This window comes from Lissotriton vulgaris, chromosome 3_1 (genome assembly GCF_964263255.1).
Source record: "Lissotriton vulgaris chromosome 3_1, aLisVul1.2, whole genome shotgun sequence".
NCBI classification, from domain to species: Eukaryota; Metazoa; Chordata; class Amphibia; order Caudata; family Salamandridae; genus Lissotriton; species Lissotriton vulgaris.
In genome coordinates this window covers 1,815,579,946-1,815,598,833 of record NC_141689.1, presented here as the reverse complement: position 1 = coordinate 1,815,598,833, position 18,888 = coordinate 1,815,579,946, and the positions used below count along the sequence as shown (strand labels likewise).

The 18,888-nt window shown below is 47.4% G+C and overlaps 1 protein-coding gene across 2 annotated transcripts in view; it reads left to right on the top strand.

The window, feature by feature from the left end:
* Window positions 1-18,888, top strand: part of ZNF827 (zinc finger protein 827) — a 578,049-nt gene that overhangs the window by 506,027 nt on the left and 53,134 nt on the right. For both annotated transcript variants that reach the window (XM_086962262.1, XM_086962263.1), the window contains exon 9: window positions 4,361-4,498. In XM_086962262.1, coding sequence (XP_086818388.1) covers window positions 4,361-4,498 — 138 coding nt within the window. The remainder of the gene's footprint in view (window positions 1-4,360; window positions 4,499-18,888) is intronic.

Sequence of the window (18,888 nt, the reverse complement as noted above, 5' to 3'; positions counted from 1 at the left end):
TGACAAAAGGGACTGCGCTGGGCCAACGACACGACTGGGACACCTGTGTACTGGGCCTTCTAACCAGGACCAAACATAACAAAGCACATATGAGGTTCTGGGATCTGGGGCTGATAACCGCCAAGAGACTCATAACCCGCCACTGGAAGGCCGTGGAACCGCCCCTGCCGAAACATTGGTGCGCCTCCCTCATCTACTGGGCGACCGCAGAAGGCACGGTGCTATGTAGGGAGGAAACAGCGGGGCGGAGGGCCATACCGATAGCTCGGGTATGGGAGGGCTTCCTGAGAGCATTCACCAGAGCTTGCCATGATAAAGGGATGTTGTAGGGAGATAGCTCCTCCCCAGTGGACAAGGGGGGGTCAGGCCCAAATCACAGACTGAGTGCGAGAGAGGGGAGTATCGGGAGCCACACATATATATGGCCATGAAATACCACCCCAGCGACCCACTGCCCACCCACACGACCTGCCCCCCCCCCCCCCCCACTGATCAGCGGAGCCCACATATACCCTCGACCCCACAGATGCGCCCACACCCGAGACCCAGAGCCACTACACACCGTCGATGCCTTCTCCCCCGAGCACACCCAGGGCCAGCACCCCGCAAGTCTACCACTCCCGAAGATGCCTAGGTAGAACCAATACTGCAGCACCCCCCCCCCCCCTTTACTCCGAGATCGGACCCTTCACACCCTCACCTACTCTCCTGTTTTCCCCAGTTTGAATTGGTGGTGTTACCGGCACAGGACACCCCCCAGTTGTCTACGCCGGACCTACCTTTCCCACCTACACCTCTCACTTTCGACACACGGCGACGACACACAGGAGTGCAGCTCACATGCAAGCCATGACTGCAAACTTCTGCCTCACGGAGGCGGACTACTACACCTCCTAGCCGGCCACGGTACATGTGCAGGTTGCTTGGAGCCGGGCCCGGCTGGTTTTTCACACTACTGAGAGACAACTTGCTATGTCACCAACCAGTGGGTCGCGAGCACCGGGGGCGCGGCTGGCCATCAGGCTGCCCACCTTGACGGGTGAGGTCTGGCACCATAGCAAGGCGAACAGAGCGCATTACACTGTATAGAAGCAATGGAGCGAATGTTTGGTGAATGTAGGGACCGCCCCAAGATAACGGATGGTGTTTATTAACAGTGAGTGCATTTCTTGGTTTTCTAAAGTCGCCAACGTTCACATTGATGATGTAAGTACTATTCCAATTGTTGTTTCCCCTTTGATTTAAGCGCACAAGAAACGTAATTGTATGCCACGTGTACCAATAAAACAGATTTAAAAAAAAAAAAAAAGGTAATAGTGCACATGTGTGGATCGAGGCCAGATCAAGGAAGCTGGAGGTAGCAGCAGTCTGCAGGCATGAGGCAACTGCGGATGGTTTGCCCTTCAGTGGCACCTACCACGCCCCAGCTAGAGCTCCTAAGCGGGGAGAGCGTGGGTTCTGTGCAGGGCATAAGTACAGCAGTTGATGTATGGGGAACACACACAAAGCAAGATGCAATAAAAACATTATATGAATGTAGAGTTAAAAAGAAACACCTCAGGCCGTGGGTCATCGTTCCCGGATGTAGACCTTTTAAATGGGAGGGGCCTCGGGGGACGTGTTGCGTTAGGGGTAACTGGCATGGGGCCACGGTATAGAAAAGGAAGATGTGCTGTCTACTGTTCTGTGTGTCAAAGTTAGATCTCAGGTCACAGTTTTAGGATTGTGGAGAGAAAGACTAGTCCTCAGATAGTTTCAGCAATTAAAAACATAAAAACCTTAAAAAAAATATAGAAAAAAGCGTTCGTTCAAAAGACATTATATTTGCAATCTAAAACTTGAAAAATACTGATATGGTTTGCTGCGCAACTATAACCCACGCCCCCCCCCCCCCCCCTCCCCCCCCCAATAAAAAAAGTATCATCGTTGCGCCCTCTGCATTTTGAATTGGATATGAGGCAAAAATGCAAACATATCTCTATATTCTCGATACTCCCAGGTGAAATGGGAAGAAAACATCAAACATTCACACTAAAGCTTTCTGGGCATGCTGCAGGAATTTTTCAAGTGATTCCCTAGATTTTCTGACTGGCTTCCTTTTTACACGTGTTGACAGGGCACTGTGCCTGCTGCTTCACTAACTGATTGCTGGAAGAGGGTGCCAGTACATTGTTTTCCTTTCTCAGTGTCTCTTCAGACACATTCGGCTGCTGCTGTTCTTGTTTTGGAAATGTTAGCCCGTCAGCAGTGTGGTTCTCGCATTTGTATTTGAAAAGCTATCTCTGCGCTGTCTTGGACTGTGCTATTTAACCCTTTATTACCTACAAGAAAGAAAGTCAGCATCTACATTTTATTTTGCATTTCACAAGTCTGCCAGGGGGCCCTGTGACCTATGATACCATCAGCCAGGCGTTTAACCCAACAGTATGTTGCATTGTGAAGCTTGCAGTTTTGTTCCAATTCTGTCACAAGGTGCAGCCAGATTTGCTCATATACATGATATTTACCTACTGGTCAGCTATGGTTTCAAAATTATGAAGACATCTAGACTGTTCAAAACAATGTGTAAACTACATAAATTCACTCTTGCTCACTGTGCCGCTGGATTCTAGCTAGCCTGGCTGATGAAGGGTAACATACCCCGAAAACAGTCCCAGGATGCTTGTTTCCGGTCCAGGGAGGACCTGGCTTGGCAGTTCTGTCTGGACTGTTCCCATGATGCACAGGGTCAAGACTAATTTGCATATGGCTGGGTCCAAACTGGTGAGGCGTAGTGGGCAAAAGAACGATGGATTAAACCCAGATTTCTTGCCTGGGGGAGAATGTTTGAATCATTCAGCATTCTGTCCATCTTTTGTTGCAGTTACATTACCACCCTCGGGACATTCCACTCGCCACTCGTTCCAGGCCTAGCACTTTGAAGCATCCGACAGGACTACTGTTCACTCATTGAACAGTGTTCTAATTATGGATTCAATTGTGTGGGTGAGGTTATGCTCTAGGGAGGTCAGCCTCTTCGGAAAAGTTGTGTATGTGTGCTGACTAGGCACTTTCCAATCCCAGCCTCAGCCTATTGTAGGGGAGTGGCTATCAAAAGGGGCTACTGATAAGAAGGTTGTCTGCTCTCCTACTCTTTAGTCCGGTTTGTATAACCTCCCAGTTTATGGCTTAGCCTACCTCCCCAGCTTCCAGAAAGCTCTTTACCGCTTCAACCTTCATCCCTTATTGCACAGTTTTTACCACTACGATACATTAGGATTCTGGACCCTCAGCAGAGAACTGCATAGAAGGGAACGGGGTCCCACCACTTTGTTGGGCTGATGTAACCATTCTCGTATCATCAGCAGCACTTCATGGTGTGTTCTCCCTCTTGAAAATGTTGAGAGCTGCCACTGCACAACAGAGAATGCTAGGTTGGAACCTGATGAAGGGTACAGCCACCAAGGGCCCACTGGTCTAGTGGCACACAGCTGCTTCTGAATACTCGTCGATTCTTAGCATATAGTTGGTTGACGTGGGTGCCTCGGTTACATGAGGACATATTCTAAAAGCAAATAGTAATAGAAAATCATAGACTGTATGGAAAATATGCTCGTGTCCTTACACTAGTTATGCAGGTTATGCAGGCGTAAGGCTGCCAGTTCATTTTGGCGTTAGCTCATCAAAACAAGAGGGGCAAATGGTGCATCTAAAATTCTTTAATGGGTAAGAAAGAGTTAGATTTGGAAAAACAAAAACCTTCAAATAAAAAACATTGAATGCGCGGGTTTTCTTTCAGTTCCACATTATTGATAGCGCCGTGCTTTGCTGGCAGTGTTTGCCACAGAGCTGTATAAAGGCAGTGGGAAGCGCAGCTGTGTAAACGGGAGTAAGTCGCATTGTTTCAGGTACCGCTTGTGCGTTGGGATCACAGTGGCCCCGCCTCCTCAGACTGCTCACCCGCCACGCCACTGAAGACAGCATCGGAGCCGCAGCCTGCTTCTTACACCCCATAGGCCGCCAGGGCATCTCAGGCAGTCGCGTTACCTCAAAGAAACATTGCTTTGTTATATCGCCATAGCCAGACATTTGTCCCCAATGACATTCCGTCGTGGTGCCAGGCTCCCGCGTGCTTTGTGTCAGGAATTCAAATGGGTGTGCAGCAGCAGCCCAGCTAAGGCAGAGAAAGAACCCACCTCTGCTTCAAAGCCGCTGCTTTATCATCTCCGTTCAAAGCCGTAAACAGGAGCCTAATAGATGCGAGCGCTGAGGCCTGTGAGTGGGCCGAGATGCGCACTTGGCGCAGGGCCTGTGCTAACAAAGATGCAACTACCGATCTTTGTGAATATTCTTAAGTGGTTTGTTTGTTTGTTTGGCCTAGATTCAGACTCCGGCGGCCTGGATGGCGGGGAGGAATTGTCTGCGTGGAAATACAATGAGCAGCTCTTTCCCTGTGACGTGTGCGGCAAGGTGTTTGGCCGACAGCAGACCCTCTCCAGACATCTTTCCCTTCACACAGGTACAGTTACATGAAACAATTGCATCTTTTCCTTGTGCAATAGGATATTGTTCAGCTTCTGAAGAAGAAATGACAAGAAGTGGAATATATGACGAGTGTGTGAGTAAAGCCAAGAATGAGTTCTCTTTTGTATTAACCCCCATAGACAGATTAATGTACATATGAAGAGACATATTTGCCATCCACACTTATTGACTATTGTAACCCTGACCATCACCAATGCCTGGATAAGTTCATCATGTATGCATATACATATATATATACACACACACACACACACACACACACAAGATTACATTGTTTTTTGTATACCAGATGTTACCACAGTTTTGCCATTTTGTAGTTACATAAGTGAAAGATGTTAATTATTAGCCAATATAATTTCACTCAGTGAAGCGTGACACAGTTGAAAGGCTGCGTTTTTCCTTCCTGGTTTCAAGCTTGTGTCAGCAGCTAGGGCCTAACTCAAAACGCCATCTTGTGGTTGCCCGCTATGCCCATTTACAGAAGACGCTGAACATGATAATCAAAGCTCCATCATAGGCCACTTTGAAAGCTCAGATCAGGTACTCTTACATATTCTACATGCTCTGTTGCATTAAAACATTCTTAAATAAAGCAGAGGAACAGCGTCTAATAAATTCACCAGGATTCTGGCAGGATACCCCAATACCCAACCCTGCAGCCTCACTGTGGAAGGTCTCACAAACTGTAGTCAGTATCCTCAGAAAAATGACCAGATGAAGGTCTGAAAACAGTGGTGTAGCTAGACCTACTGCCACCTGGGGTGGACCTTAAGTTTGCCACCCGTTTCAGGTAAGAGCAGGGGGAGGGGTGACGGACGACTTGCTCCGGGGGGTGGAGGGGTTAGGGGTGTCTGGTGGCCGCCAGATGACTTGTTCGCAGGTGGATGGGGGTGGTCGACAGACACAACTTGCTTATCTCCGTCGCCCCCAAAAACAGTGGCACCCGGGCCAGAGCGCCCCACCCTAACTAAACAACTGCCTGAAAAAAGGCTGCCCACACATATTACAGAGCTGGTGGAGGCCACAGAGCATGTGAGCACCATAGTCAGTCTTACTAAATGCGACACCACCACCCTATGAAAAAGAGGATAACACCCCAGCTATACCACTGCTCTACAAACAGGTATGTTAAATAAGTTCTGCATGACATGTGCCATATTTCTGCTCACATTCCTCAGTAAACATCATACACATACTAGTATCATCTGGTTCACCACGTACGATTGAACAATGAATCAGGACGTGATTCAGTTCACCTAACTCTTCTAATATAGATCATACTTAAGGCTCCCTGTTTTCCGTTTTTACTGATTAATACAGATAAATACAGACAGAAACACATCTATTTTCTTGTCTGTATTTATTTTTAAATGTGGATAAAAACGGAAATTGGTTGCTTTTTCAGTGATTCTAAATACACTTTGCATGTCTGCCAAGCCAATCACTGTGTGGATTGATAGGTAAAGGGGTAGAAAAAAAGTAATTTTAGTAAAGAGGCTTACAAAGAAGTAAATATGCACAAGGAGGATACTGAAATGTGCTTATTTTCATATATGTGCATTGATTTATCTTCATATTACTGAAACCTGGCAGGCATTCAAGCATGACTGCATATTTATTGGTTAAATAAATGTGGAAATATACCAGTTTCAGCTTTATGTTTTTCACAAAACCCATAATAAATATGGGTAAATACAGATAAAGTTGACAAAAAATAAATATGGATAAATACAGACGGAAATGTCAAAAGAATAAATACCATAACACCGGGAGCCCTAATCATACTACAACTACACATTTCTCTAGTAGAACATGCATGTCCTCTTGTAATTGCTTTGGACAGTTAGAGTGTCAGAGTGTCACACTACTGTCAGTTGCAGAATATACAAATAACAGATAACATAGGGTAAGGGACGAAATTGTTCAGAGTATCTCGATTCTTCAAAATAGTTGGGTTTATTGTGTTCCAAAACTTATCTAATCTGATTATAGTGTAAAATATTTACCAAGATCCGGTGTACCTCAGCACGAAAAAACTCACAAAAGTGGTAAAGCCCATTTCACCAGTATGTCTTTTGCCTACATTGATCTATGTGAACACAACGGGTAGTAGTGGGTTTCCCCTACAAGGGAGTGTAGAATACAAACACTCCTAAAACCTAATATTGTTTTCAAATAGGTATATTTTTATTTTCTGGATGGGAAGTCTTTAGAATATCTCTCTCTGTATCTATTTGAGCCATTGAAGACTGATATGGATACATATTAGGTCAAGCTTTGAGCAAAGAGTCCAAAAACAAATTATCCTCCTGAAAGAAGCAGATAATTAACATTATATATTGTAGGGGAGTGGCTATCAAAAGGGGCTACTGATGAGAAGGTTGTCTGCTCTCCTACTCTTTAGTCCGGTTTGTATAACCTCCCAGTTTATGTCTTAGCCTACCTCCCCAGCTTCCAGAAAGCTCTTTACTGCTTCAACCTTCATCCCTTATTTCACAATTTTTACCACTACGATACATTAGGGTTCTGGACCCTCAGCAGAGAACTGCATAGAAGGGAACGGGGTCCCACCACTTTGTTGGGCTGATGTAACCATTCTCGTATCATCAGCAGCTCTTCCTGGTGTGTTCTCCCTCTTGAAAACACCTAGATGAAGTACTTTCGTGCCGTCCTCCCTGACAAAGGCTCCCTGTGAACCACGCATGAATTTTATTGCAATAGGCCTAGTGAAAAAACACCAAGGCCTGGACTGGTTCTACTTTGTGTCCAAAGATGAGAACGGCACTGTGACGAAGGCCAATTGAATAGCGACTCGTCGTAAACTTTGTAAAATAGAAATAAGCACATCTTGAAGCCTCAAGAGTCAAAGGGTGTTTTTTCTTCTCTGTTTCTATACCTCAAAGAGCGTAGATTGAATAGGAGATGATATCCCCAGGACAGTTTCATGGGGGGAGCGAAATCCCAAGTTAAGCAGTTAAGGGTTCGGGGTTACATGTTAAAATAACCAATGGGAAAGATCTGAGCTTTGAAGACCTCCATAGGCCGTTTCGGAAGATTTTAGGAAGAATGCTAATTAACAATAATATGTTTAATAGAAATCTTCAGTATTGTAGGCATCCACTTGAATTGTTAATATTATAAGGGTGGTCAGCTGGTCGTACCCTGCGCTCCCCTCAGTCGCTCACTGATGCCCATCAGAGTGACCATTGTTCATGTCTTGTTCTGGCAACAGCCAGGTTAGGGTGGTTTTCTCCCTTGTTGTATTATCAATAGTGGGTGATCTAGACAATGTTGCTTCAGACAGGAGACTTGAGATGTGTAGAATGTTAACTAGGTCATTCATAGCTGCCTTGAGATTCGAGAGCGATGGGTGTATAAGGCATATTTTAGGCAAAGTAGTATCTTACAATGGAAGAGAAATGAGTTACCGATATCTCTCTTTCCCAAATTGAGTATTTAATTTCAAATCCCAGTAGAAACATAATTATCTACTTTCCAACGTTACAGACAGAATTCTGAATTTTTAATATTAAATAACAAAATTCCTTCTTCCGATAACCCACATCACAGCTCCGGGGTGATACTTAATGACTTATTCACATTAATTAATTAAAAAAAAGAAGTATGGACTAGATGACATTCAAAACGCTCTGAATGTTAGTGCCACATCTATATGTGAAACTTCTGCTCAGGACATACATTACGCGTTGGTTGATAGATTTATACCAGAACTGTGAAGCGTGAGATTTGTGCTTCAGAGAGTAAATGATTGTAGAGACAACATTATTTTTAGTGGTGAAGGGGATAAAACCCAATTGAATGTTATCACTGACTCTGAACTCTGATTATTATAGCACTGACTTTTTTTGTTTACAGTTTGGTGCTTCGTGATTTAGTGGACGTCACTTAAAATGTTAAGTTTTATCAAGTGGCAGTGTCACACTTTAATCTAAACAGTTGTAACCTTTCTGACAACAATAGCAGTTCAGTTGTGACGAGCGAGGCCGATTGTAAGGCAAAGACACAGAGACAATTTAAGAATAATAATTTTAATAAACAACTGAAAGATCATCAGCAAACGATTTTGTGGTATATTGAAGGAGAAAGGAATTAATTAATCAACCTGGACATCCGTTTATGTTTACAACCAAACCCACAATTACAACCCGATAGTGTGTACCCAAAATATTAAGCGTTCAGTTGACCCATTGTTGTGCGTCATCATTTCCAGTCTGTGTTCCCACGCAGCCTGACTCTCCACATATGTAGATTCATTTGAAACAACAAAAAGTCATGGGTAAACTGCTTGCAGTAGCCTCAGTCAGTAGTAATCACTTAGGTAAGTAACCCGGTATATGTAAAGTGCGATCTAATCACCCGAAAGTGTCTCATTGCGCTGGGGGCCATCGGGGAGATTAAGTGAGCTAATGCCCAGAGTCACATGATGCTGAGCTGATCTACCTCCAGCGCTGGGAATCGAACCGTGAGCCCCACACTCCGGATTCAGCCTTCCTGGCCGCTGCGTCACCCCTCTCTCTCTCTCTTAGGCCATATTCCACTGCATCACTTTTCTGCCACTACACCACTCCACACAGGGACCATGCTAACTCAGTCGTGCTCCTGGTCCACTGAAAACTGTCCATCCTGAATTGACAGGCAACATCCCCTCTGAATTGGAACACAAACTACTCATGATTAATTTTAGCCATGTTGGGCCCATCAGTGCAGTGCAGATTGGATTGGATGGCACATCGAGCATGGGACCAATGCCTTGGCAACCCGTCATGAAATTGGCCCATGGGTTTTTGTTTTCCAAGTCAAAGGTAACATGGCCTGGCCGTTCGAGCTGGACTGTACCTATTGTTTTAGGTCCAACCTTTCCACTCAATTGCTTTTGTTGTCTTGGTTCATTCATTCCACTCGGAGTTTGTGGTTAAGGATCCTATATTCTGTGACACATAAGATATCATGTCTTAACTAGATGCAATACCTGAAAAAGAACACTATATGATACTAGGATGTCATGCTCATAAAAGTTGATGGCAAGAATGCCTGTGAATAGTTGAAACCACCGGCAATTGCTCTGGGTAGCATTCCAGCTCATCATTTTTTCAGAACTATGTCACTCTAGAAAGAGGACGCCATATGCAAATCAGTACTGCTACTGCTCCTGATGGGAACAGCCTATCCCGAACTTCCAGGTGAGACCCATCCAGACGGGAGCACAAGCAACGCCTTGGTAGGCCTTTTCGGTGAGGTATAGCTCGGATGCTGTGGCATCGTGAGCAAGGCCCTGATGTGATAGTTCAACCATATCCAAGACAGATTTGCATTTGCGAGGTCTAGATTCGGATAGTGGTTTAAAAACAGTGGAGTGGAATGCAGTCCAAGCAATCGTCAGTAGCTGAAGTTAATTCTTGCATTCCATCCATCTCCTTATCTTTTGTTGGATTCGACATGATTCCATTTTACACCTCGTTTTGCTTTTCAGAAGTAAGATCTTGTTCTCCAGCGGAAGGAATTCCACTACATCTGAGGAAGAGAATAGTTTTGCTTTGTAGTGTAGTCATTTTCGGAAGGTCTTCTGAAAGGCAGAAGCGCCTAAAACAAGTTCAATTTAGGGGAATAGAGTCAAGAGGTCACCCAGAAAATCCTTATCCAATCACAGCACAACATTACTAGACTGGAGAGATTTCTATACCCCACCAAAAATGATGATAGGATTGTTTATATTCTTCCTCGAATATTGCCACTGAATTATTCTTGTTGGAGAGTTTCATTTAGATACAAAATATGCTTTAAATGGTAATTATTAATGGATGTGCTAATATTAGGCAACTTTGTTTTATAGTTAACTTAATAAATAATCCTCAGCTTATGTTATCACATTGACTTTTTTGCTCGTCACACTTAACTATATCCCTCATATCTATACAAAGCCTTGTACAACTTCAGAATTTTGGAGAAAATACTTAAAAGAGTAAATTAAATTGTTCGAAACAGCATTTTGGTGATAATTAAAGATATCTGCAAACTAACTTTTCAGCACTGGATCAGTCAGAACCACCCCTGGAGCACTGCAGGCAGAGGCGCAACTAGAGCCAAATTTCGGGTGCGGGGAGGGGGCGGGGCAGGGTGAAGCAACAACAATCCCTCGTTAGCAAGTAAATTATAAGAATAATAATAATAATAAAACCATTTATAAAGCGCCTGGTTACCCAAAAACAGTGTGTCCCCGCGCTAAATACTGAAAAATGGCTCAAAGGAAAGAACAAGGGTGAGCCAGGAAGGGGCGGGAGAAGGAGTAGGGATTATGCACATTGAAAGAGAAAAGTTTTAAGTTTTCCCCGGAACCTGATTTCAGAGGGTTCCATCCGAAGCTCGAGCGGGAGTTTGTTCCAACACTTGGCAGCCAGGTATCTGAACGAACAACCTCCCATCCTAGCTCTGGTGATTTTGGGGAGTTTAAACATGTTAACAAGTGGTTTGTATGTTAACAAGTGGTTTGTATAGCGCGCGGTTACTCAGGCAGAGTGTCCCGGCGCTGTGTCGATCTGTGGAGAGACGTTGAGCGTAGAACAGGCGCACTAGATGCTGAAAAGCCAGGTCTTTAGGCCTTTCCTGAAGGACAGGAGGTTGTCAGCTTTCCTCAGCGAGAGGGGGAGCTTGTTCCAAAACATCATAATTTCAGAAGATCTCAGGTTCCTAGTGGGGCGATGTATTGTGAGAAGGCTATGTAAATAGCCTGGACCAGTGCCATGGGCGATTCGATGAGCAAAGCAGAGGGATTTACATTTAATTCGCTCCTTGATAGGGAGCCAGTGGAGTTTGGACAGAGCGGATTTCCCTGAAGCTCTGCGAGGAAGTTTGAGCACAAGGCGCGCTGTGGCATTCTGAGCACACTGGAGTTGGTGAAGTCCTTTTTTGCTCAAACCTAAAAGCAGAGCATTCCCATAGTTAAGATGGGGGGTTACTAAAGCGTGGACAATGGACTTCCTGGACTCCATGGGGAGGAGGTATAAGACCTTCCGGAGAACTTTCAGTACGCTGAAGCACCTAGCTGTTACTTTGCTGACATGAGACTTGTATGAAAGGTCTGAGTCAAGTATTATGCCCAGGTTACGCACCGAGACCACAGGACAAGGCGGACTGCCTAGTTCCGCAGGCCACCACATGTGTGACCATGCTGAAGGTGATTTCCATACCACCACCAGCTCGGTTTTATTGCCATTAAGGCGTAGGCAGTTCCTATTCATCCAAGCTGCCACAGATGAAAGACAGTTGGAAAAGTTGGTGGCATCTTCTCTGTGGTCGGGTGGGAGCTTGAACATCAATTGGGTGTCATCAGCGTAGCTGACAATACCCACCCCAAATGTCTCAACTATGCGAGCCAGGGGTTCCATATAGATATTAAACAAAGTACGGCTCAAACTCGAGCCCTGAGGAACCCCATGGCTTGCCTTCATGAGGGAGGATTTAAAGGGGGGGCAGTGCATTTGAAAGCTCCTGTTGACCAAGAAGGACTCTATCCAAGCAAGGGCTTGTCCCTTTACTCCCATGTCAGACAGCAGAGACAGCAGCGTTGAGTGCAGCACGGTGTCAAAGGCTGCACTTAGGTCTAATAGAACCAACGCTGCTGTCTCTCCTTCATCCACTATGCGCCTTAGGCCCTCGGTGGAAAAGAGTAGGGCTGACTCTGTGGAGTATCCAGCTCTAAAACCCGATTGTGTGGGGTGCAGGAGAGAATGTTCCTCCAGATAACTCATGAGCTGCCTATTCACTACTTTCAATCTTTGCACAGAAGGGGAGGAGGGAGATAGGACGAAGGTTTTGAAATTGGGAGATGTGGATGTTGGCCTTCTTTTTAAGGGGGATTACCTGGGCAGTTTTCCAAGCATCTAATACCTGACATTCTTGAAAAGAGAGCGACACAATTAGGCTGATCTGGTCGATTATTGTGGTCTCCATGACTCCTTTACAGCGAGCCGGCGGGCAAACATCGCTCAGTCAGCCAGATTGTATGCTGTTGGCGATGCTTAATAACTCTTGCTTCTCAGGTGTAATAAAACAAGTGAGACCAGAAATCCCCGTATAGATGTTTTTGGCTACTGCAAGTTTACTCGGATAGGTCTCATCCTTTGTAAAGGTGGCATGGATTTTATCGATCTTGCTTACGAAAAAATCGGCAATAGAGTCGCACAATTCTTTCGAGTAGGTGTCTTGAGCTTCCAGTCTGGTTGGGACCGTGAGCTCTCAATAGATAGTGAAAAGTTCTCTAGTGGGGTTATCTGCTAAGTCAATTCTGCTTTTAAGGTGGCAACTTTTTTCGGATCTCACCAATTTATGGTATTTATTCAATTCACTTTTGTACAATAATTTATCCTCAAGATTTTAGTATTTTCTCCAGTTGCGCTCTAGAGTTTTGCATCTGGCTCTGGCAAGTTTAAGTTTTTCCGAAAACCAGGGAGCGGTTTTGGATTGCCTAGCAGGGGGCTTGGATGTCCAAGGAACTATCTCGTCCAGAGCAGTGGACATCCATTTTTCATAGTTCTTCCAAGCCTCCTGAAGAGAGTTACTTTGCGGAGGGGGATTTTTTTGTAGTGCACATCTGAATGCTTCTTTTTTTTTGGGGGGGGGTTCAAATCTGCTTTATTGAGAAAAAACATAGTAAAATACACAGCTTGGGTCGCCTACAACCCGGAGGCCGGCAGCAAGAGAGGAGCTACAATACACAGCCTGTTAGCCGGCATCCCGGGGGCCCGGCGGCACATTACAGATTGATACAGCGTCACATCCGTATCCGGTGACGTAGGCCAAGCAAGTATGAGCAGCGGTCGAACAGGTTTTTTTGAGCGAGAGAAGAGTCTCACTGCTGTTTTGTAGGTTGTGTAACAAGAACCAAAAAACACCCCAACCAGGTTACAACTAAGAGGTAGTGCATGACTGCGTAGTGGTAATGTGTGTCAATGGTGTATTGTGGCGGTCCTAGCAGGTGGCGCTGTGCGGGGAGTAATGTGTCCAGTGCTTATTCTCCAGGGTCGTTGGAGTCCGTGGAGTGTCAGTCTTAGAATCCGCGAGGTATGAAGGATACAACTCGCCAGAGGGGCGACCTCGCGTCGCAATGGCAATGGGGACGTATAGGCATGGAGAGGGGAAAGAGGGCAGTACCGCTTAGGCAGGGCAGCTCACCCTTCGAGGAGTCTGCGGGGGCAGAGAGGCATGTCCAAAGAGGGAAGGCAGCGAACCCCACCCGAAGCTACAGGACAAGTACCGGAAGATTGTCATTGGCGCTGGGGAGTGGCAGGCTCGTCACCCGACTGCGCATCGTTGTTTGAGCGTTTAAGCAAGTAGTGTACCAGTGGATCCCAAATGACCCCGGGTCGGCATGAGAGAGGCAATAGTTCAGCAAAGGTGGTATGCTGATCTTGGCAATATGTTAAGTCAGTTAGCCAGTCCTTGAACTTGGGCGCTCTGCCCCTGCTCCAACGGCAAGCAACACGCCGCTTGGCCAAGAGCAATGCCATGTCAATGAATTTTCTGTATTCTCTAGGCAACTGCTTGGTGTATCCGAGGACGGCTACCAGAGGGTCTGCAGGAATCTCCTCATCCACCATTTCCGCAACGTCCTCGATGACCTGTCGCCAGTAGTCAGCAATCTGGGGGCAGGACCACGCCAGGTGGAGAAAATCAGCATGTTCAGCACGACATCGTTCACAACGATCATTATCGGCCAGCCCAAATCTATACTTCCGGACCGGCGTGTAATATATCCTCTGAAGGAATTTGTAATGTATAATTTTTAATCTGCAACTGGCAGAGATGCGGGAAGTCAATGCACAGCAGTGCTTCCATTGGTCGTCCGAGAGATCCATTTCGAAGCTCTGCAGACCAGTGCAGTCGGGCAGCAGAGATTTGTAATGGAGCAGCAGCGGAATTGGCGGTAGAGCCCAGAGACCAAATGGGTCCCATCCTGTGATCCTAAAAGGAAGTGTAGTGGTGGCAGGATCGCAGGCTCATCAGGGTAGTCGGGTAGGATGTCTCGCATCCCAGCGCGTAGCCGAATATAGTAAAAGAGTTCAAGGGGCGTATGTTCGTGCGTTTTAAAAAATAGATCAGCTGATTTGAAATGACTGTCGTGAAACAGATCTCCCCAGCAGGTGATAAGGAGTTTGCCACAAAGCTGCTGGAACCCCAGCTCCGATAACAAGGAAAGCCGCGGGTGATAGGTAAGCGGTAGTCTGGGGGAGTAGGGCAGTGTGCATAACAGTCGCCGAGCGATGCGGCGCCATGCATCCAATGTGCAGGAAACCGAGGTATCCGAAGTGGTGATGGAAGTCTCGGGACAGTGTAGCAGGCCGTTCAGCGGGAGTGGGTGTACTATCCAGTCCTCCACCGCTATATGTGGCATGAAGGGAGTAGGAGCCATCCAGTGATAGGCAAAATGCGCCTGTGCGCACATATAGTATGTTTCAAAATCGGGGACATCGAACCCACCCTGGTCATAGGGAAGGGTCAGCGTTGACCACTTTAATCGGGGAGATTTGCCACCCCAAAAGAGTCTGCGCAGCTCCGTGCGGAGTGTCTTGAAGAAGAAGGCACCAGGGTAGTAGGGGATATTGAGGAAAAGGTATAGGAAGCGGGGCAGTATCACCATTTTTATGAGGGAGGCCCTCCCAGCCATGGAGAGTGGCAACGTGATCCACCTATCGACGGAGGCAGTCAATTTGGTTATGGCTACTCCATAATTGGATCGGAGTGTCTCGTCCTTATCACGAGCGATACGGATCCCCAAATAGCGAAGATCGTCACGGCACCATACCAACGGATAATCAAGTGGGAAGTCGTGCACTGCGTCCGTAAGAGGAAAAAATTGTGATTTAGACCAATTGATGTGAACACCTGACAACCCTCCGAAAAGGACGAATTCACGAAGCAGGGGATTGAGGTGTAGGGTCGGGTATTTGACGTACAGCGTGAAGTCATCCGCATAGAGGGACACATCAATTTGCCGCTGCAGGCATTGTACCGCTCCCGCTCGGTGTAATTGACGCAGGCGACAGGCCAGAGGTTCAACCGCGATAGCAAATAATAGAGGCGAGAGCGGGCATCCTTGGCGGGTGCCTCTCGTAAGGTTGATAGGTTGCGACAGTTTTCCATTTATCAGTACTTTTGCTGTAGGATCCGTGTATAGGAGGCGCACCCAGGCCAAGAACATTTTAGGGAAACCCATGCTAGCCAAGACCGAGAAGAGGTAGGGCCATTCGACAGAGTCAAACGCCTTGGTGGTGTCCAGGAACACAGCCGCCACTGGGACGTCAGGGTGGACTGTACGGAGCAGGGAGAAAAGGGTGCGGAGATTATGGGATGTGGATCTGCCCGCCACGAAGCCAGATTGGTCGGGTAGGACAATTCTGGTCATGAGCAACGAAAGTCGTGTAGCTAGAATCTTGGCAAGGATCTTGACGTCACAGTTTAGAAGGGAAAGTGGACGGTAAGAGTCACAGGAGGTGGGTTCCTTATCTGGTTTCAGAAGAGAGGTGATAACTACCTCGCGCATAGAGCAGGGTAGTATCCCGTCAGTTAGGGATTCGGTAAAGACTTCTCTAAGCACGGGCGCCATAATATCGATATAGGCTTTGTAGTATTCGGCTGGGATGCCATCAAGCCCCGGAGCCTTACCGTTTTTGAGGGACATGATGGCCTCGCGAACCTCGTCTAGCTCGAAAGGCGCCGCTAGAAACTCCCTATCTCCATCGCTAAGCCAGCAGAGCGCTACTTCGTTTAGATATTCGGCGTAAGGTGCGTCCGCCTCTGCCGTGGATGTGTATAGTGTCGAGTAGTGTGTCGTGAAGGCAGTGAGTATCGCATCTGAATCTCTAATGGTGGCACCGGCCGCATCGGTAAGTTCTAATATAGTGTTGTGTTCTCAAGGTGGACGTGTGAGTGCAGCTAGCACTTTTCCAGGCCTATCCCCTTCACAGTATCTCCGGGCCACCCAGTGTTTGCCCCGATATTTTGCTTCCCTGGCAGCCTCCTCCTCATATTTGGACAGTGTCTCCCTAAAGGTCACCTGTAGGCGTGGGTCAGTATCCGCCGCCATTTGGAGCTCCAGATCCCGCAGCTCTCCCTCCAGTGTGGTGATGGTACGCAGGATATCTCATAGTACCCCGTGGCTTTTGGAAATGCAGAACCCCCTGATAGTGACCTTGAAAGCCTCCCATATGTGCTCAACTGACTCCACTGAGCCCTTGTTCCTAGGGAAGAAGTCCTTAATCTCTTCACCCAAGTCTGTGCGGAAGAGATCGTCAAGAAGCACATCGGGGCCTAGCCTCCACTGTGGTCTCGGACTGTCCCACCCAGGAGTCTGGAACTGCAACCTCACAGGGCTGTGATCTGAATAGGTTCTGGGCAAGTGGTCAACTCCTAACAGTCCCTTAGTAATGTCTCGGGTGACCAGAAAGTAATCTAAGCGCGCCCATGTCCCGGTGTGAGATGTGAAGTGTGTGCCCTCTCGTCCTATGGGATGTAGGTGTCTCCAGGCATCGAACAGTCCACCCTCCTCCACCACTCCCTCCAAAGCTTCCCTGGCACGAGGCTTGTAGGAACTTACACCATCCGCTCTGTCAAGGGGGGGCGCTAGCGCCAGATTAAAATCACCACCCCAGACGATGTGTCGCGCCCCAATGGAAACAATTTTACCCCACAGTGTGGAAAAAAAGGCAGGTGAGTCAATATTCGGTGCATACATTGAGACAAATAAATAGGTGTCATGCCCCACCCTACCCCATAGCAAAACATACCGCCCCTCCCCGTCCACCTCCTCCCCAAAGCGGTGGAAAGGTACGCCACGGGCAATGAGAATCGTCACACCCCTTGCATAAGACGAATAGGAGGAAAAGACGCGGGTATCAGCCCATTTCAATGCAAAAGAGGTATCCCTTCGCATGGGCATATGTGTCTCTTGCAGCATGGCAACCTGTACATGATGTCTATTCAAGTAGGCAATAACATTCCTGCATTTTTTAGCATCGTTCAACCCCCGGACGTTCCATGATAGACATGTCAGTCGCGCAGTTGTGTTCATAGCAGCCATGGACATGGTGATAGTAGAGGCGTAAGTGCCCGAGGGGGCCAAATCAGGAACCCACATCCGCCTCCGCAGGACCAAATCATACAACAGGCTAGCAAATATATACACAGTCTATGCAGTATCAACCTCACGAAATCCAACCCCCCCCACCCACCCCAGCATCCCAAACATGCCAGTAGCCATGGATCCCCCTAACGTGACCTTCCCCCCTTCCCCTCCCCCCCAACTGTAGTGAGGCAAACAGCCAAACAAACAACAAGTCAATGGGGAACACCCGACAGGGGTACATCAGAAAGTACCCCTGTACTGCCACTATCCGGCCCATAGCTCCAGAACTATACCGCCCTCGGTGGAGTCTAGGGCCGAGAGAGGGGTCCTTGGTATACGTTACCACTGGGGTGCAAGGTCCAGACAGTTCGCCGCTCTTGTATCTCCCCAGCTCTCAAGTGGTGAGTCGTTGCCAGCTAGTAGGTCGGTATGATGCGTATATAGCTCAGAGTATGGAAGGTCTATCAGTCCTCATGGTGCGCTGGAGGTAGGTCAGGATTCTCCTGTTCGTCCGCAGATACATGTTCGTCCCTGCGTGCTCTTCGGATCGTCTTAAGGAAGTCCTCAGCCTTTTGCGAGTTGGTGAAAAAGCGTTGTTTGCCCTGGTGGGTAACTCTGAGCTTCTCAGAGTATAAGAGGGCATAGTCTATTTGGGCCTCCCGCAGTTTTTTTTTCACTGGAAGGAATTTGCGCCGCTCATCCTGAACCATCGGCGTGAAGTCGGGGTAGATGGAGAATGTGATGCCTTCATACCGCAGTGATCTCTGAGTCCGGGCAGCCCTGAGGGCCGTATCACGATCGCGATAATTTAGAAGACGAGCAATTATAGGTCTCGGTGGCAGGCCAGGTTGGGGCATAGGTGCCAGGGAGCGGTGGGCCCTCTCCACGATGAACTGGGACGAGAAAGCTTCCTCTCCGATTGAGCCCTTGAGCAATTTCTCCACATATAACTCCATCCTGCCCGTGGCAGTGGACTCCGGCACATTTGTAATGCGAATGTTGTTCCGGCGGCTGCGTGCTTCCAAGTCCTCGTTCTTTGCCGCTATGATGCGGAGGAGATTGTCCATTCTCGCCAGCTGCGTCGTGTGGGCCGTGGCGGCATCGGTGTTGTCGGAGATTTCTGTTCCGCAGTTGTGAGGCGCTCTTCATGGCGATCCACCTTGTGGACCAGGGCGTCCAGTCGAGCCGTGACGCCATCCACCTTCTCCACAACGGTGGCGAAGCCC